At 35.5% G+C, this 27,523-nt stretch overlaps 1 protein-coding gene and 1 non-coding gene across 4 annotated transcripts in view; one reads left to right on the forward strand and one right to left on the reverse strand.

The window, feature by feature from the left end:
• Positions 1-27,523, reverse strand: part of LOC105219329 (synaptic vesicle 2-related protein) — a 469,576-nt gene that overhangs the window by 127,970 nt on the left and 314,083 nt on the right. Inside the window, exon 9 of one of the 3 annotated variants that reach the window (XM_054233802.1) lies at positions 9,939-10,335. The exons of the other annotated variants lie outside the window; for them this stretch is intronic. Within the exon in view, the coding sequence (XP_054089777.1) occupies positions 10,080-10,335 (256 nt within the window). The 3' untranslated portion in view covers positions 9,939-10,079. Of the gene's footprint in view, positions 1-9,938; positions 10,336-27,523 lie in introns of those variants that run through there. 3 annotated transcript variants of the gene reach the window in all.
• On the forward strand, positions 1,514-1,727 carry LOC128922901 (small nucleolar RNA U3). The gene has a single exon (XR_008472090.1). It is a non-coding gene; the product is annotated as a small nucleolar RNA U3 (small nucleolar RNA).

Below are 27,523 nucleotides of genomic sequence, written 5' to 3' on the forward strand. Positions count from 1 at the left end.
TTTATTATCCTTCATCCTTCCTTCGGCTTTGTTTTCCACGGAGCTATCTTTCTTTGGTTCCTTGTCTGGGCCGACATCAGTCTTCAACGCAGTCGTGTTCAACACTTCCCTATGAGTGGTTTTATTCTTCTTGGGCGGTGTATTACGCTTCACTTGCTTTTCTTCGTGGGGCCTCTTTGGCGTCGTTTCCGCAGTCGCTGGTATCACAAGAATGTTACGTCTCATATCTTTGTTTACTAACTGCTCCTCCTGTGCACCTGAGTGCAGCTTTACTATTAGACTGAGAAGATCTCTCATGTTGTTATTGATAGATCGCTGAGGTGGGCGCATCGTATCAACCAGCTTTTTGATAGCCTCCCCTAATTCAGACATGCAGTCTCCATTAGGTTGTCCAGACTTTGTTTGGGGCGTGGTATCACACAGAACTGGAGGTGAAGACCTCGCTCGTATCGGCTTGTCAATGCTAAGACTCTTAACTGGGGACCTGCCTAGTTTTGATACACGTTTAAAGGGGTCCACTTCCGCAGCCGGTGTCCTCTGCGTATGGTTTGGATCTTGCATTTTTGCATCACCTTCACTCAAACTTTCGGTGCCGATGTTCACTAGGATATCAGAGGTGTTGGTGTTGTTGTTGTTGGTATTTGTTTTGTTTCTCGTAATGTTTTCCATTCGTTTCTGTTTACCAGCGCATCGTGTGCAAGGGGGCGGGCCGAAATAAACAGGAACGGGTATACCCTCGGGGCACTGCCCCTACCCCAGTTCCCTGAGGCCTGTTCTTCGCTTTGCCAGTCCCGGAAAACACGGACGGACCGGCGCTCGCCCGAGGCAACGTAGGCTACTACTCCTACGTCCAATGCACACTTCCTGACCAGGGCCCGAAGGCTGGTTACTGATACACATCGCGGCTAACACCTCGGCATAGCAAGCTCACATCACCCTCTCCATCCCGTCAGCAGAGAATTTGCTGTCGACACTTCGAGGGACTCCCAGTGCGCTTCGATGTGTAACGGTCATTTCATGATAACAGCCGCACCTGACATGGTGAACAGACGCTGACCAGGAAGCCGCCATTATGGTTCCGTCGCGCCTGGGTTTTCCCTCAGTATGCCAAAGCATAGTGAGGGGACACATATTTCTAAGAGGCGGTGTCAGTCGCCACAGTCACAGGGGTTTCATCGGACCTGCTAGCATTTATGCCGCATCCTCCGCTCCTGTCGCTCATCGTCGGGGATTGCTTATTCGTTTTAACTTATCTCGCAACTAACCTGCTACTACAGGCCGTTCGGCTATCCGCGACCTGCCGACCCCCCCGGTAGCTTAGAGCCCAGCTAAGGTGCTTGATTCTATAGAAACAGACCCCTCCGGTACTTTTGGTTGGAGACATATTCACATGCGTACGCACATGTATGATTGTATGCTTGCGCATTATTGTTCTTTCGTTTCTGTTTCAATTCTGCGAATTCTCAACTAGTTTATGTGACTTTGGTTGAAATACTATGGCCGTTGAAAAGTTAAGACTATACTTCACAGGATCATTTCTGTAGTCAGTCTTCATTTACTTTCTTTGCAAATCGAAAGTATTAGCACCCGCGATGAGGAGGTATATCGTTTTATCTGACAGCGTGAGGTTTATGACCTTCATTTCTAATTTTGTCTTGTGGCATATTAGAAATGATGTTTCTTCGATGATCGCTCGGTTACAACGGATAAAACGACTTCTAAGTGGTGATTTTAATGAATAAATTTCAAGGTTTTAATAATAAAACTATTATAATAATTATTAATTAAACAATTATATATAATAATGCAGTCAATAAGTACAGTAGGGCAATTCGCAATCTGGTGCAAATGGTGTTGCATATTTGCAATTGCAAATTCGCTGTACATTTTGTTAGTGTAAAACAACAATATGTCTCGCTCATTTACAATTGCAAATATTCAAGAATGCAAAATGAACCCTAGCGATAATCATAATAGTAACAAAATTAATTTAATTGCCATTTATATATCACCAAATTCATCGATGAGAGATATAAAATTGTTCATCGGTAAAGCTTTATTATCGTTGTCAACTGAAGGTTCGCAAGCTTTTGCAGATATTATCGGAGAACCAGTAGAGTATAGCGAACAACCGGTACTCCCTGCGTGAGATTTCAATGTAAATTTCTCATTGCCAGAAGCTGAACCATTACTGGCATTCCTCAGAGAGAAATTTTCATTGGAAATGATCAATGGAAGAATTTATTCTACGACAAAAGGAGGTACGACTATTGATGCGGTATTCGCGAGAAATATAGATATAATAGATGTAAGACATTTCATATCGTATTTTAGTTATCATAATCCAATTGTAAATATTATAGATATCAATCCGTCAGAACCCAGAAATAGTAATTGATTTTGACTTTGCTTTATAAAATGTGAATTTAAGAAAGTGTTGGTTAGGTTAGGTAGAGTGGCTGCCAAACGGCGCACCTAAGCCTTTGGGAGGCCCATTGTTATACCACTGGGACTGAGATCCCTCACACTATCGAGTCATCATTAAACCACCTTGTGGTCCTAATGAAGTGAAAAAGTCACACAGTTTGACATTAGCTACTTCGTCCACATCCTCGAGAAAACCGCGTCCAATAGTTGCGATTCTTTTTCTGTACAGAGCCTTGCATTCACAGAGAAGGTGTGTAATCGTTTCTTCTTCTTCTTTTTCTTGGCAGCTCCTGCAGTAATCATTGAAAGGTAGGCCTAGTCTGCTGGCGTGTCTCCCAATCAGACAGTGTCCCGTTAGCACCCCTACAAGGGTTCTTGTTTCATTCTTCTTAAATTTCAATAAGCGGCAAGTACGGCTCTTATTCCACCCTGGCCACGTTTGTCTACTTACGGAGCAAGTCGTTACTTGTTTCCATTGTGATTCAGCCGTATCTACTGCATGTTTATCGATTAAGTGTTTGCAGGTTGCCAGAGGTATATAGATTGCCTCTTTATCGGCCTCCAACTGCATTGTGGTGCCTAGTCTGGCTAGTTCATCTGCTACACAGTTCCCAGAGATGTCACTATGTCCTGGGACCCATTGTAGGTGTATCGTGAAGTATGACGTCATTGTCAATAATAAATCCAAGCATTCTTTCACTATCTTAGAAGATATTCTATGAGACTTTAATGATTTTAGAGCCGCTTGACTATCCGAGAATATGAATATCTGTCTGGCCGCTAACACTCTTTTTGACAGAACGAGAAGGCTTTCTTTAATTGCGGTGATTTCTGCTTGGAACACACTGCAATGATCCGGTAGCCGGAAGGCGATTCTGGTATCTAGTTTTTCCGAGAATACCCCACCTCCAACTCGTTTGTCTAGTTTTGACCCGTCCGTGTAGATACTTATCGCTGAATCTTTGTCTACTTTTCCCATATTCCACTCCTCTCTAGAGGGGAATGATATATATAGTTCAGATTTTAGATTCATTTCAATAGGATTGCGAAAATCCGTCCTATTTGGTAGAAATGGGAACTTGCCGAGTATGCTAGAATGTCCTCTGTTGCAGGTTTGCAGTAGTGAAGATTCTCTCAGTCTAAGTGCCGATTTCGCCGCCTGTTGCTTACAGAATATGTCTATAGGCAGTAAGTGCAGAATAGTCTCTAACGCCTGGCTCGGCGTTGTTCTGAGAGCTCCGCTGATACATATACATGCCGCTCTTTGCAGACTACCCATGCTCTTTACTGCGTACTTCTTGTCGATCAGTAGCCACCAGACCAATATACCGAATGTCATAATCGGCCTTACCACAGCTGTGTAGAGCCAATGCGATATGCGGGGTGTTAGCCCCCATTTTGGTCCGACCTTTTACAGGTGTATAAGGCCAAAGCTGCCTTCTTTACCCTAACTTCCAAGTTTGGTTTTCACGATAGCTTCCTGTCTAAAATTAGTCCCAGATAGCTGGCTTTCTCACTTATTGTTAGTGATGTGTCATTTATTGAGGGCGGTGTGAACTCTGGGATCTTGTGTTTCCTAGTAAACAGCACTATCTCAGTTTTACTTGCGTTCAGGCTTAATCCACAAGATTTAGCCCATCGATTTAACTCATTTAACCTTGTTGCATAAGGTCCGCGAGGATACTTGGGAATTTTCCTCTAATTGAAACCGCCACATCATCAGCGTAGGCCACAGCATGTACACCCCCCTTCTCTAGATGTAACAACATACTGTTCATTGTTAAGATCCATAGAAGGGGGGATAGCACGCCTCCTTGAGGTGTACCCCTTTGGACAGATCTGCACATCGTTGAAACCCTCAGTGTTGAAGTTATGAACCTGCATAGAAGCATCTGTTCTATAAGCTTCGTGAGTGATTGAAACATGCAGATCTTTAAGCGCGCTGATAATGGCCTTAGGCTGGATGTTGTTAAAAGCTCCCTCTATATCCAGGAAAGTAATGAGAGCGTATTCCTTTACCTCCAGGGCCCTTTCAATCTCTGTCACCACAGAATTTAAAGCTGTTTCCGTGGATTTTCCTTTGGAGCACGCATGTTGCGAAACTGCTAACCTTTCTGGAGGTAGTCTGCTTCTTATGTTAATTTCTATTAGTCTTTCCAAAAAATTAGTGGTCGGCAAAAATCCCCCGCTGAACCCTCCGCGAGGGTTCCGGCTGGTAATAGTTACCACAGTGCCGCAACTGAGTTGTGGGGTATCTAGCTAAGGTACGAGTCCATTATTGAGTGTTTGTTGCTCTTCAATAGCACAGCTTTCGGTGATGTAGTCGTATCATGGTTGGGGGTAAAACCAAGGGCTGGATCAAGGTGTCATGCGACCCGTGCCGAGGATCAACCTGGCTGGGGCCCTTAAATAGCCCAGTCTTGAACGGAGCTTACGGATACCTGGCGCCCTCCGTAATAAGAAAGCCTTGCTTGCGTAGCGGGGGCTATGCGCAAGTGGACATAGATTCCCCTACACTCGTGGGTCCAAATATGAGCACAACAGAAGAAATTAAAGATAAACCAAGGGAGTCCGGTTCTCCCTCAATAAAGCCGGCAGGAACAGATTGTTACGAAAAGAGAGCAGCGTATGCAACGAGCTCTAGAACAATTAGCTATTAGTGGCTAAGCCTGGTCTGAATGCTAAGGTTGACACCAACATCAGCTAAGCCAAGTTCCAGCAAAACAACAACAACAAAGGCAGCCGGAGCCAGGCCTACCAACCGGAGGCAGAAGGCAAAGGAAGATGCCAAGTGTGTAGTTGATGGTGTATCAAGCAGAGAATGGCCTACCTTTAAGGTGGAAGAGCCATCAAAAGCGAAGTATGCGGAGAGGAAACTCGCTGCATACATCTTACGAAGAGAGCACCGGTACCCACCAACAAAGGAGGAGCTCATAAAAGAGCTCCAGGAAACCTTTTGCTAAAGCGGTGTTACCCAACTTTAGCTTGGAACCGCCAGTTGTCGCTACTAAAAGGCAAAGGTCAGCTGAAGAGGCTAAGCCGTCAGCTAAGCGGCCTAAAACAAGGGGTGAGTTGCCCAACAGATCCTTTGTGGAAGTTGCCCGGAACCGCATCATCATTGGTTTTCTGGATGAGGGAGATCTCGAAGGAGGAAAAATCCCCAGAACCCAATGGAAATGGGTACAGGCTGCGCTGTCTAACGTGGCTCTGGAAGTGCTATTAAGCAATCCAGGCCCGCCTCCGTCATGCACAGATGCTGGATGGTACCAGGGTCAGATCAAGCTAGTAGCTTGTGATGACGAAAGGTCGGTCTAGCTATATAAAGCCGCTATAGCGAAGGTGGGAGAGGTGTATCCCGGAGCCAAGCCAATAGCCGTCGACAAAAAAGACATTCCGTCGAAGCCGAGGGCAAGAGTTTGGATACCGGCTATACCTTCCCAGCCGGAACAGATCATGCAGCTGATCAAAGCTTGCAACCCAAACCTACCAACGGAGGGTTGGAAATTTGTGAAAGCTTTCGAAGAAGCAAAAACTGAATCAGGCGTGGAGACCAAAAGGGCCACGATGCAGATTCTGTTGTTGCTAACTAACGACTCCATTGAACCGCTGAACAGAAGTGGCGGCGAAATTAATTATGGCTTCACTAAAGTCAATGTGAAGACCTACAAAGCAGATGCCGGCGCTATCGACCATCTTACCTCGGATAACGAGATGGGTGAGGTAGAGGAAGATCCAATGGAGTCCTCGAGCGATATCGATAGCCTCGAACAAGGTGAGTGCTCCTCAGAGTCTGAACTAGCGGGCAGGCTCTCAAATTTATATACCGAGAAAGAGCTTTTAAGCGATTCTCTAGATGATGTAGATGTAACCATAACTAATGCATCTCTTACAAATAAATCTTCACCATAGCAAACTAGCGTTAGTAGCTCTAATTAACCGCATGGCAACAGATCAGCCTGACTCTGTCCTCATTCAGGAGCCATGGGTTAATGGAGGGCGGATTTGCGGTCTGAGGACGCCGAATTACAAGTTATACGTGTCACACTGCGAAGGTAAGAATAGGACATGTATATTGGCTAGGAAGGATCTTAATGTTTTTATATTATACGAATATAGTGACAAGGACACCACGGCAGTAAGTTGGGAGACGGGCAGAGGTAGTTACCGGCTAGTCTCTTGCTACATGCCATACGATGAGGAGCAGGTGCCATCTCTGCTTATAAAAAGGTTGGTACACGATAGCGAAGCGTCCAAGAGGCCATTAATACTTGGATGTGATTCAAACGCCCATCATTCACTGTGGGGCAGGTCTGATACCAACGTAAGAGGTGAGTTGCTCTTTAATTATTTAGTAGGTACGAAACTATTGTTGAGCAATAGAGGCAACGCGCCAACCTTCATCACTAGAAACCGACAAGAAGTATTAGATATTACACTTGTGTCGGAAGAGCTGATAGATAGGGTAATACGATGGAGGGTTCTGGAAGAACACTCCTTTTCCGATCATCGGTATATTGATTTTGTACTGAGTGAAAAAGTAGACCATGAGAACAAATATAGGAATCATAGGAAAACAAATTGGCTAGTGCACATGCAAGAGCTAAAAAAGAACATTCCTACGTTTCCTCCATTCCAACCTAAGTACAAAGAGGACTTAGACACTTTAGTTGAACGATTCACGGACTCTTATCAGCAAGCTTTGGCAATGTCAATTTTAAGAAATCTCAGAATGATTGCAGGAAGCAATTCAATGTAGCAAAACTATCCCAAGAACAACTGGAATGGGACCGCTACCACAGCCTTCTGAGGTCATACAAAAAGGAAATCAGGAAATCTAAACGTAATTCGTGGAAATCCTTCTGTGAAGAAATCGAGACCACGGCAGAAGCGTCTCGGCTAAGAAAAGTGATAGCGAAATCTGCACATAATATTGGGTACCTTCAGAAGCCGGACCAAAGCTGGACGGAATCCAGTGAGGAAACCCTAAAATTACTGATGGATACTTACTTCCCGGGCAGCTCAGATAGCTTCACCGCGGAATATACATTTGATACTGAAATTGAGCCAGATCCTAATATGGCCGACTTAATATCAGAGGACAAGATAAGATGGGGTGTTAATAGCTTCAAGCCTTTTAAATCACCGGGACCCGACGGCATATTCCCGGCTCAACTACAAAAATCGATAAGTTATGTAATGGATTGGTTAACAACCATTCTCGAAGGAACTCTCCGATTGAACTTTATTTCTTCTCTATGGAGGAAAGTGAAGGTAATATACATACCTAGAGCGGGCAAAAGCTCTCACAGCAGTCCAAAGGACTTTAGACCAATCAGCCTTTCCATTATTACTAATTGAATAAAATTACTTTTTCTTAAATTTTTGGACATATACTGGCTCTAAAAAAATAGTTTTAATAAAAATATAGAAAACTCTTCGTTTATTAACTAGATAATATTATTTCAAAGAAGTGTGCAAAAACACGGGAACAGTCAACAATTTCAATGAAATCGCCAGAATATACGATACTCTTTAGAAGTCTTCAGTTTCTAATTCGTTTAGCATTCGCTAATGCTATAAAAAATATCAAATCCAAACATTATCCATTGAGGTTTCGATTTAGAGAATCCATGTTTTTTCCAAAAATAACAATATGTTCCATGCTCACCTATGGGAAAACCTAGATGCATTGGCGCTGAATTAAAAATATTGCCAATTCAAAATAATAAATCTTATAGTTACCAATTGTTATCATTTATAAAATGGAATGTTCCATGTTATCACCAAATAATTTTATAATGAGTGATAATGTTGACATAGAGTACAGTTTTTACTGGTTGTAGATATTATATATAAGGTGTGTTTATAATTTTATATTTTAATTTTATGGAGACTACTTTATCAAAAATTTCGGAATAAGCGTAGTGTAAATAAGAAATTCACAAATCTCTCATTCCCTTTATATTTCTGTTTCTAAAATCAATTATGCTTTTCAAATTAATTTTAACATTTTTTTATGTAAAGTTAGATATAAAATAATATGAACAAGTAAGGAAAGGCTAAGTTCGGGTGCAACCGAACATTTTATACTCCCGCAATTTATTGAAGAAATTTTAATAAGATAACACCCAAATTTACCTATAAATTCGGCACAAAGTTTAATAGAATAACGAAAATCGTCCTATATAGTGTATGAGGGCTGAGGTAATTCCTGAACCGATTTCATTCATTTTCAGCTAGGTACACTATATCCAAAACTATACACGCACTTAATTTCGCAAAGATATAGTAACTCACATATTAACCAATACATATATGTCGATTAAAGCCCACCGTATTTTTGAAAAACCTATAATTAGGCATATGGGACCTAGGAGATGTTATTATCCGATTTAAATAATTTTTGGAACAGAGACACACTATTAGAAGAAAACAATTTCCTCTGAATTACATTAAATTATCTAAGAGATTTACCAATATTTTCGGTTAAAATTTACCCTTAGGCGCTGAGTTCAACATGCCCGATATCTGGGGTCTTGAAAAGTTATAGTCCGTTTTCGACAATTTTTTCTCAAGTGAAGCCAGAGATGATATGTACTATTTGTGTAAAGTTTTATTCCGCCATCTTCATTGGTTCCTTATGTATACATTATAAAGTGAAGGAATCAGATAGAATTCAAAATTGAGTTATATGGGAAGTTGTGGTGGTTATGAACCGCTTACATTCATCTTTCACATGTGTCATCAGGAAGTCAAGAAAGTATTATATACCGAATTTCATTAAAATCGGTCGAGTAGTTCCTGAGATATTGTTTTTGACCCATAAGTGGGAGATGCCACGCCCATTTTTCATTTCGTAAAAAAATCTGAGTGCAGCTTCCTTCTGCTATTTCTTATGTAAAATTTAGTGTTTCTGACGTTTCTCGTTAGTGAGTTAACTCACTTTTAGTCATTTTCAACCTTACCCTTGTATGGGAGGTGGGCGTGGTTATTATCCGATTTCTTTCATTTTTGGACTATATAAGGAAACGGCTGAAAGACAACGACTGCAGAAAGTTTGGTTTATATAGCTTTATTGGTTTGCGAGTTATATACAAAAAACCTATTTGAGGGGGGGCCACGCCCACTTTTCCAAAAAAATTACATCCAAATGTGCCGCTCCCTAATACGATCCTATGATCCAAATTTTATTTTCATAACTTTATTTATGGCTTAGTTATGACACTTTATAAGTTTTTGGTTTTCGCCATTTTGTGGGCGTGGCAATGGTCCGATCTTGCCCATTTTCGAAAGCAACCTCCTCAGGATGCCAAGGAATACGTGTTCCAAGTTTCGTTAAGATATCTCAATTTTTACTCAAGTTATCTGTTGCACGGGCAGACGGACGGACGGACGGACAGACAGACATTCGGATTTTGACTCGTCTCGTCATCCTGATCATTTTGATATATATAACCCTATATCTAACTCGTTTAGTTTTAGGACTTACAAACAACCGTTAGGTGAACAAAACTATAATACTCTCTTTAGCAACTTTTGTTGCGAGAGTATAAATATACTAAAATCAATATCCACGTTGACAAATATTTCGTTAGGTAATTTCTGAAATGCATATAAACGTTCAATCCTACTAAAATTTGACTTTCTGGAAGTTAAATGCACGCAACTGCTGACAATAAGCCAATTAAAGTATAAACCATAAATGCACTAGATGCAGAACTTTGGAAAAGCACTTGAGAAACAAATGGTGTAACCATTGCACCAATTCGGGCAATAGTTGAACATCCTCCGACTCCCAATGAACGTAAATTGTTGGGATAGATATCAGGTGTATATATGTATGCAGCTTGAAATAGTCCAGATATTACACCTCTCGCAAGAAATAGAACCGTAGTTGTGTAAATTCGACTGAAAGTAATGATAAAAGGGTTAATATTATTTTGTTTTGAGAAATGTATTTATGCGAATGATATACAAAATGTGTATGTGCGGAAATAGTATTTTATTATTTTTATATAATAACACTGTCCAACAAATGAAGACTTTTTGAATGGAACAGAATAGCGACCCCATAATTCTGAAAGGGTATGTTGAGTAGATCATTTTTGTAGAACAAACTTATGGTCCAGCACGTCTGAGTTTTTTTTTTTTACAGTGGGTCAAAGTTTTCATTTTTTGGTCGAAGGGAGCATTATACTATATGAAATAAATGTTGTAAGTTAATGCCTGAGAGAATTCTTATGGTCAGAGTTGTATTGTGGAATTGTATGAGGATTATTTTTGTGGAAGATCTTAACCCTCTAACTGGTTTCTTTATGGGTCAATTTGACACTTTTTTCGAGAAAATCAAAAAATATCCTTTAAAAAAGGATATTTAAGGATTAAAATATTCTACGAAAATGTTTGGCGGAAAATTTCAGTGGGGGTCACCATAGACACCATTGTTGTAAATAAAGCTATTTACGATTAATTGGCAAAATTACACGCCAACATATACAAAGTAGGCGAAAACATCGTCAAGTTCGGCCGGGCCAAACACTGAGTTCTCGCGTCTAGTCAGCTGTGACTAACAAATCGGGTGTGATAAAATTAAGCATAATACTACTATACTTACTAAGCAGTACATATCGGGTGTGATTTTTACTAAAATTAATATAAAAAAAAGAACAATTAAAGCTTAAATAAGCATGGCGGATTCTGTTTGCAAATTAAAAGATTGGTTTTGTTTTATTTGTGGACATTTTACGCACATTCAAAGCAGAAGAAAGATATTCCCTACAATTGAAGAACCATATTTTCTTTTCATTGGAATACGATTTTTATGTGAAGCTTGGATACCAAAAACTGTATGTACTACTTGCGAAAGTGGTCTTTTTACCTGGTACAAAGGCGGTACTAAGGCGCCATTTTCTGCGCCAAAGGCACTACGCGATAATGACATACGAAGCAACAAATAATGTCATTTTACCAGAAGTGCGCTGTGAAGGTGTTCCGGTGCCTCAACCGCCTACACATACATTTTCGGCCAATATGACATACGCCAATACAGAAATAACAGCGGCGGTTGAAAACATATCAGATTTAAGTTACTTGCCTCCTGGTGGTTTAAACATATGTCCTAATTTGATAGACTAAGCTTATTTTGAAGATCTTGTAAGAGATTTAGGACTAACAAAAGAGAAAGCTGAAATAGTATGTTCCAGATTGAAAAACAGGAATTTGATAAAAGCCGATGTAAAAGTTACATTGCCAAGAAAAACACACGCCGATTTGGAAACTTATTTTAAAAAATCAGAAGAACTTGTGTACTGTTGCAGTATTGAAGAGGTTCTAAAATATCTAAAGCTTCCACTGGACTCTTCCGCTTGTCGACTATTTATAGATAGTTCAAAGCACAGCTTAAAAGCAGTTTTACTGCACAATGGAAATCAGCATCCATCAATACCGGTTGCGTATTCCACAAAAAAGGATGAAACATACGCAAATATTTCAAATCTCTTAAATAAAATTGAATACTATAAATATAAATGGGAAGTATGCGCAGACTTCAAAATGATTGCAATATTGACTGGAATGCAAACAGGATACACAAAATATATCAAAATATATGTGCTTTATTTGTAAATGGGATTCACGTGCTACCTGCAGCCATTATCATATTAAATATTTCGAAGAACGTAAAGAAAATATTATTGGTGACTTAAATGTAATCCATGAATCTCTTGTCCCAAAAGATAAGGTCATACTTCCACCGCTGCATATTAAGTTGGGCGTGGTGAAAAATTTTATTAAAAGCTTAAATACACAAAGATATGCTTTCAAACGCATTCAAACAATTTTCCCCAGATTATCTGCAGCAAAATTAAACGAAGGTAAAATACGGTTTTAAGAAACAATTTATTTCATTTAATGTAAACTACCTTTTCTAGGAATGCTCGTTGGACCCGATATAAGAAAATTATTACAAGATGAAGAATTTTATGGTCATCTGTCGGATATGCAAAAGCCAGCATTTCACTTTATGCAGCTGGTTATATCAGAATTCCTTGGAAACTCAAAAGCACAAAACTATGCAGAAAATATTGAAAGCATGCTAATCGGTTTTAACAATATTGGCGTTAAGATGTCACTAAAGCTGCATTTCTGCACTCTCATCTGAATTTTTTTAAAGAAACCCTTGGAACGGTTTCAGATGAACACGGTGAAAGGTTTCATTAGGATGTAAAGGTATTGGAAGAAAGATTCAAAGGGAAATCCCAAACTGTATTGCTTGCTGAATACGTATGGGGCTTGTACAGAAACCTTGACACATCGGAACATCCACGTCAAGCTAAATACAGCAAAGCATATTAAGTTTAATCTTTAATCCATTATCCTACTACTGTTGAAGCAAAAAAATAAATATGTACATAGTATAATAAACCACTATTAAAACAAAATTATAATTTTTTTATCAATCGTAAAGAGCTTTATTTACAACAATGGTGTCTTTGGTGACCCCCACTGAAATTTTCCGCCAAACATTTTCGTAGAATATTTTAATCCTTAAATGTCCTTTTTTAAAGGATATTTTTTGATTTTCTCGAAAAAAGTGTCAAATTGACCCATAAAGAAACCAGTTAGAGGGTTAAGATCTTCCACAAAAATAATCCTCATACAATTCCACAATACAACTCTGACCATAAGAATTCTCTCAGACATTAACTTACAACATTTTTTTTTCATATAGTATAATGCTCCCTTCGACCAAAAAATGAAAACTTTGGCCCACTGTAAAAAAAAACTCAGACGTGCTGGACCAAAAGTTCTTGTTCTACAAAAATGTTCCACCCTTTCAGAATTATAGGGTCGCTATTCTGTTCCACAAATGCTGTTGGACAGTGTAATTTTACAAGTTTTGTTGAAATATGAATAGAACATATTGCCTATATTAAATATTATGAGAAATCATAGTAGTTTCCTCAATTAAAATTAATTTAAAATCATAAAAGAACCAAATGTTGGTAGAGCATAGAATGACTGGGAAAATAATAAATCGCCGGGCCCAGAGGGTCTACTCTGTATTGCGATACGAACAGCAATACGATAATCTGAAATGTTTTCGCATGACAAACAATAATATTTTTCCATCCTGAAATGTCCCAGCTGCATTTAAAGCAATTCTATAAGAACCTTTTTAGCGTCCACTGTCTCAAACCACCCCTCTTTATAAATGGGTTGTTTGTAACTAAATTTTTTGCATATAGAGTTATATATACCAACGAATAACCACAACTTTAGTAATAATTGATATATCTTAATGATACTTGATACACGTATTTCTTGGTACCACAGGGAGGTTGCTTTTCCAACCGCAAATAAAGTCAGTGTGTGAGATATCTTTGCAAAATTAGGTAACCGTATAATATAATTAAGAAATTACATCGGCCCCCATATACGAATGAAGTCAAACTTTCAAGCAAATACAAAACAATGTGATTAGTTTATAGTTCTTAAATATTGAAATCTATTTATTTAATAAAGTAAATAATATAATTAAAATTCCTATTAATGACATAATGCTTAATCTCTTCTGGTATGTATGTCTTTAACAACAACAGCATTGCCTTGATCTGCGTTCCAGGACATAAAGGCATACAAGGAAATGAACTTGCGGATAAACTGGCAAGGAAACCCGCGGCTAGCAGCCCAATAGGGCCCGAGCCCTTCATCGCGGTTGGTCAGCACGTTCTTATCAGCCGTTTACAAGAAGAGGAAGTAGCAAGCAGTAATCGCTGCTGGCTGCGCATGAGTTGTGTTTAAGAACTCCGAGTTCATAAATTTAATATTTTATCCGTATATTGGACTTCAGTTCAATAAGTTAAATTTATATTTAACTTATTATTTTATCCGTATATTGAACTTCGGTTCAATAATTCTTTTTCTACGTTAAACTTTAGTTAAACGGTTGTAAATGCAAAGGCGTGACTTTCCTGGTTGATAGTCAAAATTCTTCTGATCTTTTATTTCCAATATTTTCTTAAGCTAAGTTCTATTTTCTAATACGAAATATATTATTTCTTTTCTTATTATTATTTTGGAGCAACCACTTGTAGTTGCGACGATATTTGTCAAGTGGCCTACTTCTCACATTACATCAATTGCATTCCCTCAAATGTTTATGTTGCACTATTTATTGTGACGTTAATTGCTATTTGTATTTGGTTATCGCAATATTCGTTTGAACATATTAAATGTGCAGCGGAAATGCAATGTGATCCAATGTAAGTGCCCTGGTTTGTTTCGAAATATGATATGCATATTTCGTGTGGTCGCAACATTGTTGCGGTGGCAAAAAAAGGGAAAATACTTAAGTAGACCAATTGACTTTAAGTGTTTTGGGTTAGGTCGTTAACGTTGACGTCGGCATTATTTCTTTGTTGTTACACTAGTATTTTTTTCAAATATAATTCCTTCGTTAATGTTTATAATTTCGGAGGCGTTATTAAAAATTTTCATACAGTTTCTTTTTATCAAACAATTATTAATTGGCTTAAGACGTTGTAAATCTATATTATCATTAAATTCGTACAATTTATTATTAGGCGTGTTTTATTTGACCAGCAAATTAAGCTATTAGCTTATTTTGTATGGAAGACTTAGCCAACATAATTATGTTGGCTTGTCATAAGCTATCATAGCTTGTATATTAAACTAAAGGCATTGCCAGTTCATCGTTTTTTTTCATTCACAATAGTTGGGTTTTTCCAAAGAATGTAGTTGGCAATAGCGAGAAACCCCATTTTGACAGATGAAAATGTAAACAAACCAAAATTTTAAATTCTATCGAACTTTAACTTTTTTTATTTAGACCATCCCGGATCTACTAATGATTGTAGATTCCTTAAAAGCTCAGAATATTATAGAAAAGCGGTAAACAAAAGGAAATTTGATTTATAAATTCAACTTTTTTTTTTCAAATAAATAACGATACGAACAGCAATACGATAATCTGAAATGTTTTCGCATGACAAACAATAATATTTTTCCATCCTGAAATGTCCCAGCTGCATTTAAAGCAATTCTATAAGAACCTTTTTAGCGTCCACTGTCTCAAACCACCCCTCTTTATAAATGGGTTGTTTGTAACTAAATTTTTTGCATATAGAGTTATATATACCAACGAATAACCACAACTTTAGTAATAATTGATATATCTTAATGATACTTGATACACGTATTTCTTGGTACCACAGGGAGGTTGCTTTTCCAACCGCAAATAAAGTCAGTGTGTGAGATATCTTTGCAAAATTAGGTAACCGTATAATATAATTAAGAAATTACATCGGCCCCCATATACGAATGAAGTCAAACTTTCAAGCAAATACAAAACAATGTGATTAGTTTATAGTTCTTAAATATTGAAATCTATTTATTTAATAAAGTAAATAATATAATTAAAATTCCTATTAATGACATAATGCTTAATCTCTTCTGGTATGTATGTCTTTAACAACAACAGCATTGCCTTGATCTGCGTTCCAGGACATAAAGGCATACAAGGAAATGAACTTGCGGATAAACTGGCAAGGAAACCCGCGGCTAGCAGCCCAATAGGGCCCGAGCCCTTCATCGCGGTTGGTCAGCACGTTCTTATCAGCCGTTTACAAGAAGAGGAAGTAGCAAGCAGTAATCGCTGCTGGCTGCGCATGAGTTGTGTTTAAGAACTCCGAGTTCATAAATTTAATATTTTATCCGTATATTGGACTTCAGTTCAATAAGTTAAATTTATATTTAACTTATTATTTTATCCGTATATTGAACTTCGGTTCAATAATTCTTTTTCTACGTTAAACTTTAGTTAAACGGTTGTAAATGCAAAGGCGTGACTTTCCTGGTTGATAGTCAAAATTCTTCTGATCTTTTATTTCCAATATTTTCTTAAGCTAAGTTCTATTTTCTAATACGAAATATATTATTTCTTTTCTTATTATTATTTTGGAGCAACCACTTGTAGTTGCGACGATATTTGTCAAGTGGCCTACTTCTCACATTACATCAATTGCATTCCCTCAAATGTTTATGTTGCACTATTTATTGTGACGTTAATTGCTATTTGTATTTGGTTATCGCAATATTCGTTTGAACATATTAAATGTGCAGCGGAAATGCAATGTGATCCAATGTAAGTGCCCTGGTTTGTTTCGAAATATGATATGCATATTTCGTGTGGTCGCAACATTGTTGCGGTGGCAAAAAAAGGGAAAATACTTAAGTAGACCAATTGACTTTAAGTGTTTTGGGTTAGGTCGTTAACGTTGACGTCGGCATTATTTCTTTGTTGTTACACTAGTATTTTTTTCAAATATAATTCCTTCGTTAATGTTTATAATTTCGGAGGCGTTATTAAAAATTTTCATACAGTTTCTTTTTATCAAACAATTATTAATTGGCTTAAGACGTTGTAAATCTATATTATCATTAAATTCGTACAATTTATTATTAGGCGTGTTTTATTTGACCAGCAAATTAAGCTATTAGCTTATTTTGTATGGAAGACTTAGCCAACATAATTATGTTGGCTTGTCATAAGCTATCATAGCTTGTATATTAAACTAAAGGCATTGCCAGTTCATCGTTTTTTTTCATTCACAATAGTTGGGTTTTTCCAAAGAATGTAGTTGGCAATAGCGAGAAACCCCATTTTGACAGATGAAAATGTAAACAAACCAAAATTTTAAATTCTATCGAACTTTAACTTTTTTTATTTAGACCATCCCGGATCTACTAATGATTGTAGATTCCTTAAAAGCTCAGAATATTATAGAAAAGCGGTAAACAAAAGGAAATTTGATTTATAAATTCAACTTTTTTTTTCAAATAAATAACGATACGAACAGCAATACGATAATCTGAAATGTTTTCGCATGACAAACAATAATATTTTTCCATCCTGAAATGTCCCAGCTGCATTTAAAGCCATTTCTATAAGAACCTTTTTAGCGTCCACTGTCTCAAATCACCCCTCTTTATAAATGGGTTGTTTGTAACTAAATTTTTTGCATATAGAGTTATATATACCAACGAATAACCACAACTTTAGTAATAATTGATATATCTTAATGATACTTGATACACGTATTTCTTGGTACCACAGGGAGGTTGCTTTTCCAACCGCAAATAAAGTTAGTGTGTGAGATATCTTTGCAAAATTAGGTAACCGTATAATATAATTAAGAAATTACATCGGCCCCCATATACGAATGAAGTCAAACTTTCAAGCAAATACAAAACAATGTGATTAGTTTATAGTTCTTAAATATTGAAATCTATTTATTTAATAAAGTAAATAATATAATTAAAATTCCTATTAATGACATAATGCTTAATCTCTTCTGGTATGTATGTCTTTAACAACAACAGCATTGCCTTGATCTGCGTTCCAGGACATAAAGGCATACAAGGAAATGAACTTGCGGATAAACTGGCAAGGAAACCCGCGGCTAGCAGCCCAATAGGGCCCGAGCCCTTCATCGCGGTTGGTCAGCACGTTCTTATCAGCCGTTTACAAGAAGAGGAAGTAGCAAGCAGTAATCGCTGCTGGCTGCGCATGAGTTGTGTTTAAGAACTCCGAGTTCATAAATTTAATATTTTATCCGTATATTGAACTTCAGTTCAATATTAGTTAAATTTATATTTAACTTAATATTTTATCCGTATATTGAACTTCGGTTCAATAATTATTTTTCTACGTTAAAGTTTAGTTTAACGGTTGTAAATGCAAAGACGTGACTTTCCTGGTTGATAGTCAAAATTCTTCTGATCTTTTATTTCCAATATTTTCTTAAGCTAAGTTCTATTTTCTAATACAAAATATATTATTTCTTTTCTTATTATTATTTTGGAGCAACCACTTGTAGTTGCGACGATATTTGTCAAGTGGCCTACTTCTCACATTACATCAATTGCATTCCCTCAAATGTTTATGTTGCACTATTTATTGTGACGTTAATTGCTATTTGTATTTGGTTATCGCAATATTTGTTTGAACATATTAAATGTGCAGCGGAAATGCAATGTGATCCAATGTAAGTGCCCTGGTTTGTTTCGAAATATGATATGCATATTTCGTGTGGTCGCAACATTGTTGCGGTGGCAAAAAAAGGGAAAATACTTAAGTAGACCAATTGACTTTAAGTGTTTTGGGTTAGGTCGTTAACGTTGACGTCGGCATTATTTCTTTGTTGTTACACTAGTATTTTTTTCAAATATAATTCCTTCGTTAATGTTTATAATTTCGGAGGCGTTATTAAAAATTTTCATACCGTTTCTTTTTATCAAACAATTATTAATTGGCTTAAGACGTTGTAAATCTATATTATCATTAAATTCGTACAATTTATTATTAGGCGTGTTTTATTTGACCAGCAAATTAAGCTATTAGCTTATTTTGTATGGAAGACTTAGCCAACATAATTATGTTGGCTTGTCATAAGCTATCATAGCTTGTATATTGAACTAGAGGCATTGCCAGTTCATCGTTTTTTTTTTCATTCACAATAGTTGGGTTTTTTCCAAAGAATGTAGTTGGCAATAGCGAGTAACCCCATTTTGACAGATGAAAATGTAAACAAACCAAAATTTTAAATTCTATCGAACTTTAACTTTTTTTATTTAGACCATCCCGGATCTAATAATGATTGTAGACTCCTTAAAAGCTCAGAATATTATAGAAAAGCGGTAAACAAAAGGAAATTTGATTTATAAATTCAACTTTTTTTTTTCAAATAAATTACATTTCAACTGAGAGTTCGGGCCCGCATTGCTAACACAATTCATTTTTAAGCGAAGTTATGAAATAAGCTAAATGCGTTTTATTTGTCCACGATTTAGCTATTAGCTTCTGGTGGTCAAATAAAACACGCCTATTATATTTTAGTGCATATACTTGTTGAAACATTAACTCAAAGTTGCTTATATCTCCTAATGGCAATATTATAGATGTGTTAATTCGGTTGGAATTTTGATAGCGAAAATAATATTATGTTTTTTGTCTCTAAGGGATCCTAGTTTTATTTTTTTTCAATTTTTGTGAGTCTATGTTGTATTTTGTTATTTCTTGGTCGGTTATCATGTTGCTATGTAAAAAGCTCAGAATATTATAGAAAAGCGGTAAACAAAAGGAAATTTGATTTATAAATTCAACTTTTTTTTTCAAATAAATTACATTTCAACTGAGAGTTCGGGCCCGCATTGCTAACACAATTCATTTTTAAGCGAAGTTATGAAATAAGCTAAATGCGTTTTATTTGTCCACGATTTAGCTATTAGCTTCTGGTGGTCAAATAAAACACGCCTATTATATTTTAGTGCATATACTTGTTGAAACATTAACTCAAAGTTGCTTATATCTCCTAATGGCAATATTATAGATGTGTTAATTCGGTTGGAATTTTGATAGCGAAAATAATATTATGTTTTTTGTCTCTAAGGGATCCTAGTTTTATTTTTTTTCAATTTTTGTGAGTCTATGTTGTATTTTGTTATTTCTTGGTCGTTTATCATGTTGCTAAGTTAAATTTCCTAAACCACTTGCTGCTATATTGTCTTGTATGTGTTCTACATTGTCTTGTAATATTTTAAGTTTCAGAGAAAAGTCAAGGTATAAAATTTCGTCTTGGGTCCTTTTACCTATGTTCCCTATGGAGTTTAGTTTTGCAGATATCATATCCCTATCGTTATGTATAAGTCTTTTTAATTCAAGAAACGTTTTATTGAAATTAGTATTAATATCTATTTGTTTGTTTATTGTTTCGATAGCCTTGAAGTTGTTTGCGTCGATGATGTTGAGGTGTTGTTCAAGTTCTTGTCTATCATTGTCGTCCATGGTACCGTTAAGCAATTTTGGTACAGTTCCTAAGCATTTAGTAGGCCTCTTTTTTGTCTGTGGGGTGTGATAGTATTCATCTTGCTTCTAATAAATTTAATTTGCATGTTTAGTGTTGCTTGTAATAATGATTGTAGATTCCTTAAAAGCTCAGAATATTATAGAAAAGCGGTAAACAAAAGGAAATTTGATTTATAAATTCAACTTTTTTTTTTTCAAATAAATAACGATACGAACAGCAATACGATAATCTGAAATGTTTTCGCATGACAAACAATAATATTTTTCCATCCTGAAATGTCCCAGCTGCATTTAAAGCCATTTCTATAAGAACCTTTTTAGCGTCCACTGTCTCAAATCACCCCTCTTTATAAATGGGTTGTTTGTAACTAAATTTTTTGCATATAGAGTTATATATACCAACGAATAACCACAACTTTAGTAATAATTGATATATCTTAATGATACTTGATACACGTATTTCTTGGTACCACAGGGAGGTTGCTTTTCCAACCGCAAATAAAGTTAGTGTGTGAGATATCTTTGCAAAATTAGGTAACCGTATAATATAATTAAGAAATTACATCGGCCCCCATATACGAATGAAGTCAAACTTTCAAGCAAATACAAAACAATGTGATTAGTTTATAGTTCTTAAATATTGAAATCTATTTATTTAATAAAGTAAATAATATAATTAAAATTCCTATTAATGACATAATGCTTAATCTCTTCTGGTATGTATGTCTTTAACAACAACAGCATTGCCTTGATCTGCGTTCCAGGACATAAAGGCATACAAGGAAATGAACTTGCGGATAAACTGGCAAGGAAACCCGCGGCTAGCAGCCCAATAGGGCCCGAGCCCTTCATCGCGGTTGGTCAGCACGTTCTTATCAGCCGTTTACAAGAAGAGGAAGTAGCAAGCAGTAATCGCTGCTGGCTGCGCATGAGTTGTGTTTAAGAACTCCGAGTTCATAAATTTAATATTTTATCCGTATATTGAACTTCAGTTCAATATTAGTTAAATTTATATTTAACTTAATATTTTATCCGTATATTGAACTTCGGTTCAATAATTATTTTTCTACGTTAAAGTTTAGTTTAACGGTTGTAAATGCAAAGACGTGACTTTCCTGGTTGATAGTCAAAATTCTTCTGATCTTTTATTTCCAATATTTTCTTAAGCTAAGTTCTATTTTCTAATACAAAATATATTATTTCTTTTCTTATTATTATTTTGGAGCAACCACTTGTAGTTGCGACGATATTTGTCAAGTGGCCTACTTCTCACATTACATCAATTGCATTCCCTCAAATGTTTATGTTGCACTATTTATTGTGACGTTAATTGCTATTTGTATTTGGTTATCGCAATATTTGTTTGAACATATTAAATGTGCAGCGGAAATGCAATGTGATCCAATGTAAGTGCCCTGGTTTGTTTCGAAATATGATATGCATATTTCGTGTGGTCGCAACATTGTTGCGGTGGCAAAAAAAGGGAAAATACTTAAGTAGACCAATTGACTTTAAGTGTTTTGGGTTAGGTCGTTAACGTTGACGTCGGCATTATTTCTTTGTTGTTACACTAGTATTTTTTTCAAATATAATTCCTTCGTTAATGTTTATAATTTCGGAGGCGTTATTAAAAATTTTCATACCGTTTCTTTTTATCAAACAATTATTAATTGGCTTAAGACGTTGTAAATCTATATTATCATTAAATTCGTACAATTTATTATTAGGCGTGTTTTATTTGACCAGCAAATTAAGCTATTAGCTTATTTTGTATGGAAGACTTAGCCAACATAATTATGTTGGCTTGTCATAAGCTATCATAGCTTGTATATTGAACTAGAGGCATTGCCAGTTCATCGTTTTTTTTTTCATTCACAATAGTTGGGTTTTTTCCAAAGAATGTAGTTGGCAATAGCGAGTAACCCCATTTTGACAGATGAAAATGTAAACAAACCAAAATTTTAAATTCTATCGAACTTTAACTTTTTTTATTTAGACCATCCCGGATCTAATAATGATTGTAGACTCCTTAAAAGCTCAGAATATTATAGAAAAGCGGTAAACAAAAGGAAATTTGATTTATAAATTCAACTTTTTTTTTCAAATAAATTACATTTCAACTGAGAGTTCGGGCCCGCATTGCTAACACAATTCATTTTTAAGCGAAGTTATGAAATAAGCTAAATGCGTTTTATTTGTCCACGATTTAGCTATTAGCTTCTGGTGGTCAAATAAAACACGCCTATTATATTTTAGTGCATATACTTGTTGAAACATTAACTCAAAGTTGCTTATATCTCCTAATGGCAATATTATAGATGTGTTAATTCGGTTGGAATTTTGATAGCGAAAATAATATTATGTTTTTTGTCTCTAAGGGATCCTAGTTTTATTTTTTTTCAATTTTTGTGAGTCTATGTTGTATTTTGTTATTTCTTGGTCGGTTATCATGTTGCTATGTAAAAAGCTCAGAATATTATAGAAAAGCGGTAAACAAAAGGAAATTTGATTTATAAATTCAACTTTTTTTTTTCAAATAAATTACATTTCAACTGAGAGTTCGGGCCCGCATTGCTAACACAATTCATTTTTAAGCGAAGTTATGAAATAAGCTAAATGCGTTTTATTTGTCCACGATTTAGCTATTAGCTTCTGGTGGTCAAATAAAACACGCCTATTATATTTTAGTGCATATACTTGTTGAAACATTAACTCAAAGTTGCTTATATCTCCTAATGGCAATATTATAGATGTGTTAATTCGGTTGGAATTTTGATAGCGAAAATAATATTATGTTTTTTGTCTCTAAGGGATCCTAGTTTTATTTTTTTTCAATTTTTGTGAGTCTATGTTGTATTTTGTTATTTCTTGGTCGGTTATCATGTTGCTAAGTTAAATTTCCTAAACCACTTGCTGCTATATTGTCTTGTATGTGTTCTACATTGTCTTGTAATATTTTAAGTTTCAGAGAAAAGTCAAGGTATAAAATTTCGTCTTGGGTCCTTTTACCTATGTTCCCTATGGAGTTTAGTTTTGCAGATATCATATCCCTATCGTTATGTATAAGTCTTTTTAATTCAAGAAACGTTTTATTGAAATTAGTATTAATATCTATTTGTTTGTTTATTGTTTCGATAGCCTTGAGGTTGTTTGCGTCGATGATGTTGAGGTGTTGTTCAAGTTCTTGTCTATCATTGTCGTCCATGGTACCGTTAAGCAATTTTGGTACAGTTCCTAAGCATTTAGTAGGCCTCTTTTTTGTCTGTGGGGTGTGATAGTATTCATCTTGCTTCTAATAAATTTAATTTGCATGTTTAGTGTTGCTTGTAATAATGATTGTAGATTCCTTAAAAGCTCAGAATATTATAGAAAAGCGGTAAACAAAAGGAAATTTGATTTATAAATTCAACTTTTTTTTTTCAAATAAATAACGATACGAACAGCAATACGATAATCTGAAATGTTTTCGCATGACAAACAATAATATTTTTCCATCCTGAAATGTCCCAGCTGCATTTAAAGCCATTTCTATAAGAACCTTTTTAGCGTCCACTGTCTCAAATCACCCCTCTTTATAAATGGGTTGTTTGTAACTAAATTTTTTGCATATAGAGTTATATATACCAACGAATAACCACAACTTTAGTAATAATTGATATATCTTAATGATACTTGATACACGTATTTCTTGGTACCACAGGGAGGTTGCTTTTCCAACCGCAAATAAAGTTAGTGTGTGAGATATCTTTGCAAAATTAGGTAACCGTATAATATAATTAAGAAATTACATCGGCCCCCATATACGAATGAAGTCAAACTTTCAAGCAAATACAAAACAATGTGATTAGTTTATAGTTCTTAAATATTGAAATCTATTTATTTAATAAAGTAAATAATATAATTAAAATTCCTATTAATGACATAATGCTTAATCTCTTCTGGTATGTATGTCTTTAACAACAACAGCATTGCCTTGATCTGCGTTCCAGGACATAAAGGCATACAAGGAAATGAACTTGCGGATAAACTGGCAAGGAAACCCGCGGCTAGCAGCCCAATAGGGCCCGAGCCCTTCATCGCGGTTGGTCAGCACGTTCTTATCAGCCGTTTACAAGAAGAGGAAGTAGCAAGCAGTAATCGCTGCTGGCTGCGCATGAGTTGTGTTTAAGAACTCCGAGTTCATAAATTTAATATTTTATCCGTATATTGAACTTCAGTTCAATATTAGTTAAATTTATATTTAACTTAATATTTTATCCGTATATTGAACTTCGGTTCAATAATTATTTTTCTACGTTAAAGTTTAGTTTAACGGTTGTAAATGCAAAGACGTGACTTTCCTGGTTGATAGTCAAAATTCTTCTGATCTTTTATTTCCAATATTTTCTTAAGCTAAGTTCTATTTTCTAATACAAAATATATTATTTCTTTTCTTATTATTATTTTGGAGCAACCACTTGTAGTTGCGACGATATTTGTCAAGTGGCCTACTTCTCACATTACATCAATTGCATTCCCTCAAATGTTTATGTTGCACTATTTATTGTGACGTTAATTGCTATTTGTATTTGGTTATCGCAATATTTGTTTGAACATATTAAATGTGCAGCGGAAATGCAATGTGATCCAATGTAAGTGCCCTGGTTTGTTTCGAAATATGATATGCATATTTCGTGTGGTCGCAACATTGTTGCGGTGGCAAAAAAAGGGAAAATACTTAAGTAGACCAATTGACTTTAAGTGTTTTGGGTTAGGTCGTTAACGTTGACGTCGGCATTATTTCTTTGTTGTTACACTAGTATTTTTTTCAAATATAATTCCTTCGTTAATGTTTATAATTTCGGAGGCGTTATTAAAAATTTTCATACCGTTTCTTTTTATCAAACAATTATTAATTGGCTTAAGACGTTGTAAATCTATATTATCATTAAATTCGTACAATTTATTATTAGGCGTGTTTTATTTGACCAGCAAATTAAGCTATTAGCTTATTTTGTATGGAAGACTTAGCCAACATAATTATGTTGGCTTGTCATAAGCTATCATAGCTTGTATATTGAACTAGAGGCATTGCCAGTTCATCGTTTTTTTTTTCATTCACAATAGTTGGGTTTTTTCCAAAGAATGTAGTTGGCAATAGCGAGTAACCCCATTTTGACAGATGAAAATGTAAACAAACCAAAATTTTAAATTCTATCGAACTTTAACTTTTTTTATTTAGACCATCCCGGATCTAATAATGATTGTAGACTCCTTAAAAGCTCAGAATATTATAGAAAAGCGGTAAACAAAAGGAAATTTGATTTATAAATTCAACTTTTTTTTTCAAATAAATTACATTTCAACTGAGAGTTCGGGCCCGCATTGCTAACACAATTCATTTTTAAGCGAAGTTATGAAATAAGCTAAATGCGTTTTATTTGTCCACGATTTAGCTATTAGCTTCTGGTGGTCAAATAAAACACGCCTATTATATTTTAGTGCATATACTTGTTGAAACATTAACTCAAAGTTGCTTATATCTCCTAATGGCAATATTATAGATGTGTTAATTCGGTTGGAATTTTGATAGCGAAAATAATATTATGTTTTTTGTCTCTAAGGGATCCTAGTTTTATTTTTTTTCAATTTTTGTGAGTCTATGTTGTATTTTGTTATTTCTTGGTCGGTTATCATGTTGCTATGTAAAAAGCTCAGAATATTATAGAAAAGCGGTAAACAAAAGGAAATTTGATTTATAAATTCAACTTTTTTTTTCAAATAAATTACATTTCAACTGAGAGTTCGGGCCCGCATTGCTAACACAATTCATTTTTAAGCGAAGTTATGAAATAAGCTAAATGCGTTTTATTTGTCCACGATTTAGCTATTAGCTTCTGGTGGTCAAATAAAACACGCCTATTATATTTTAGTGCATATACTTGTTGAAACATTAACTCAAAGTTGCTTATATCTCCTAATGGCAATATTATAGATGTGTTAATTCGGTTGGAATTTTGATAGCGAAAATAATATTATGTTTTTTGTCTCTAAGGGATCCTAGTTTTATTTTTTTTCAATTTTTGTGAGTCTATGTTGTATTTTGTTATTTCTTGGTCGGTTATCATGTTGCTATGTAAAATTCCTAAACCACTTGCTGCTATATTGTCTTGTATGTGTTCTACATTGTCTTGTAATATTTTAAGTTTCAGAGAAAAGTCAAGGTATAAAATTTCGTCTTGGGTCCTTTTACCTATGTTCCCTATGGAGTTTAGTTTTGCAGATATCATATCCCTATCGTTATGTATAAGTCTTTTTAATTCAAGAAACGTTTTATTGAAATTAGTATTAATATCTATTTGTTTGTTTATTGTTTCGATAGCCTTGAGGTTGTTTGCGTCGATGATGTTGAGGTGTTGTTCAAGTTCTTGTCTATCATTGTCGTCCATGGTACCGTTAAGCAATTTTGGTACAGTTCCTAAGCATTTAGTAGGCCTCTTTTTTGTCTGTGGGGTGTGATAGTATTCATCTTGCTTCTAATAAATTTAATTTGCATGTTTAGTGTTGCTTGTAATAATGATTGTAGATTCCTTAAAAGCTCAGAATATTATAGAAAAGCGGTAAACAAAAGGAAATTTGATTTATAAATTCAACTTTTTTTTTTCAAATAAATAACGATACGAACAGCAATACGATAATCTGAAATGTTTTCGCATGACAAACAATAATATTTTTCCATCCTGAAATGTCCCAGCTGCATTTAAAGCCATTTCTATAAGAACCTTTTTAGCGTCCCCTGTCTCAAATCACCCCTCTTTATAAATGGGTTGTTTGTAACTAAAATTTTTGCATATAGAGTTATATATACCAACGAATAACCACAACTTTAGTAATAATTGATATATCTTAATGATACTTGATACACGTATTTCTTGGTACCACAGGGAGGTTGCTTTTCCAACCGCAAATAAAGTTAGTGTGTGAGATATCTTTGCAAAATTAGGTAACCGTATAATATAATTAAGAAATTACATCGGCCCCCATATACGAATGAAGTCAAACTTTCAAGCAAATACAAAACAATGTGATTAGTTTATAGTTCTTAAATATTGAAATCTATTTATTTAATAAAGTAAATAATATAATTAAAATTCCTATTAATGACATAATGCTTAATCTCTTCTGGTATGTATGTCTTTAACAACAACAGCATTGCCTTGATCTGCGTTC

Source organism: Zeugodacus cucurbitae, chromosome 6 (genome assembly GCF_028554725.1).
Source record: "Zeugodacus cucurbitae isolate PBARC_wt_2022May chromosome 6, idZeuCucr1.2, whole genome shotgun sequence".
Taxonomy (NCBI): Eukaryota; Metazoa; Arthropoda; class Insecta; order Diptera; family Tephritidae; genus Zeugodacus; species Zeugodacus cucurbitae.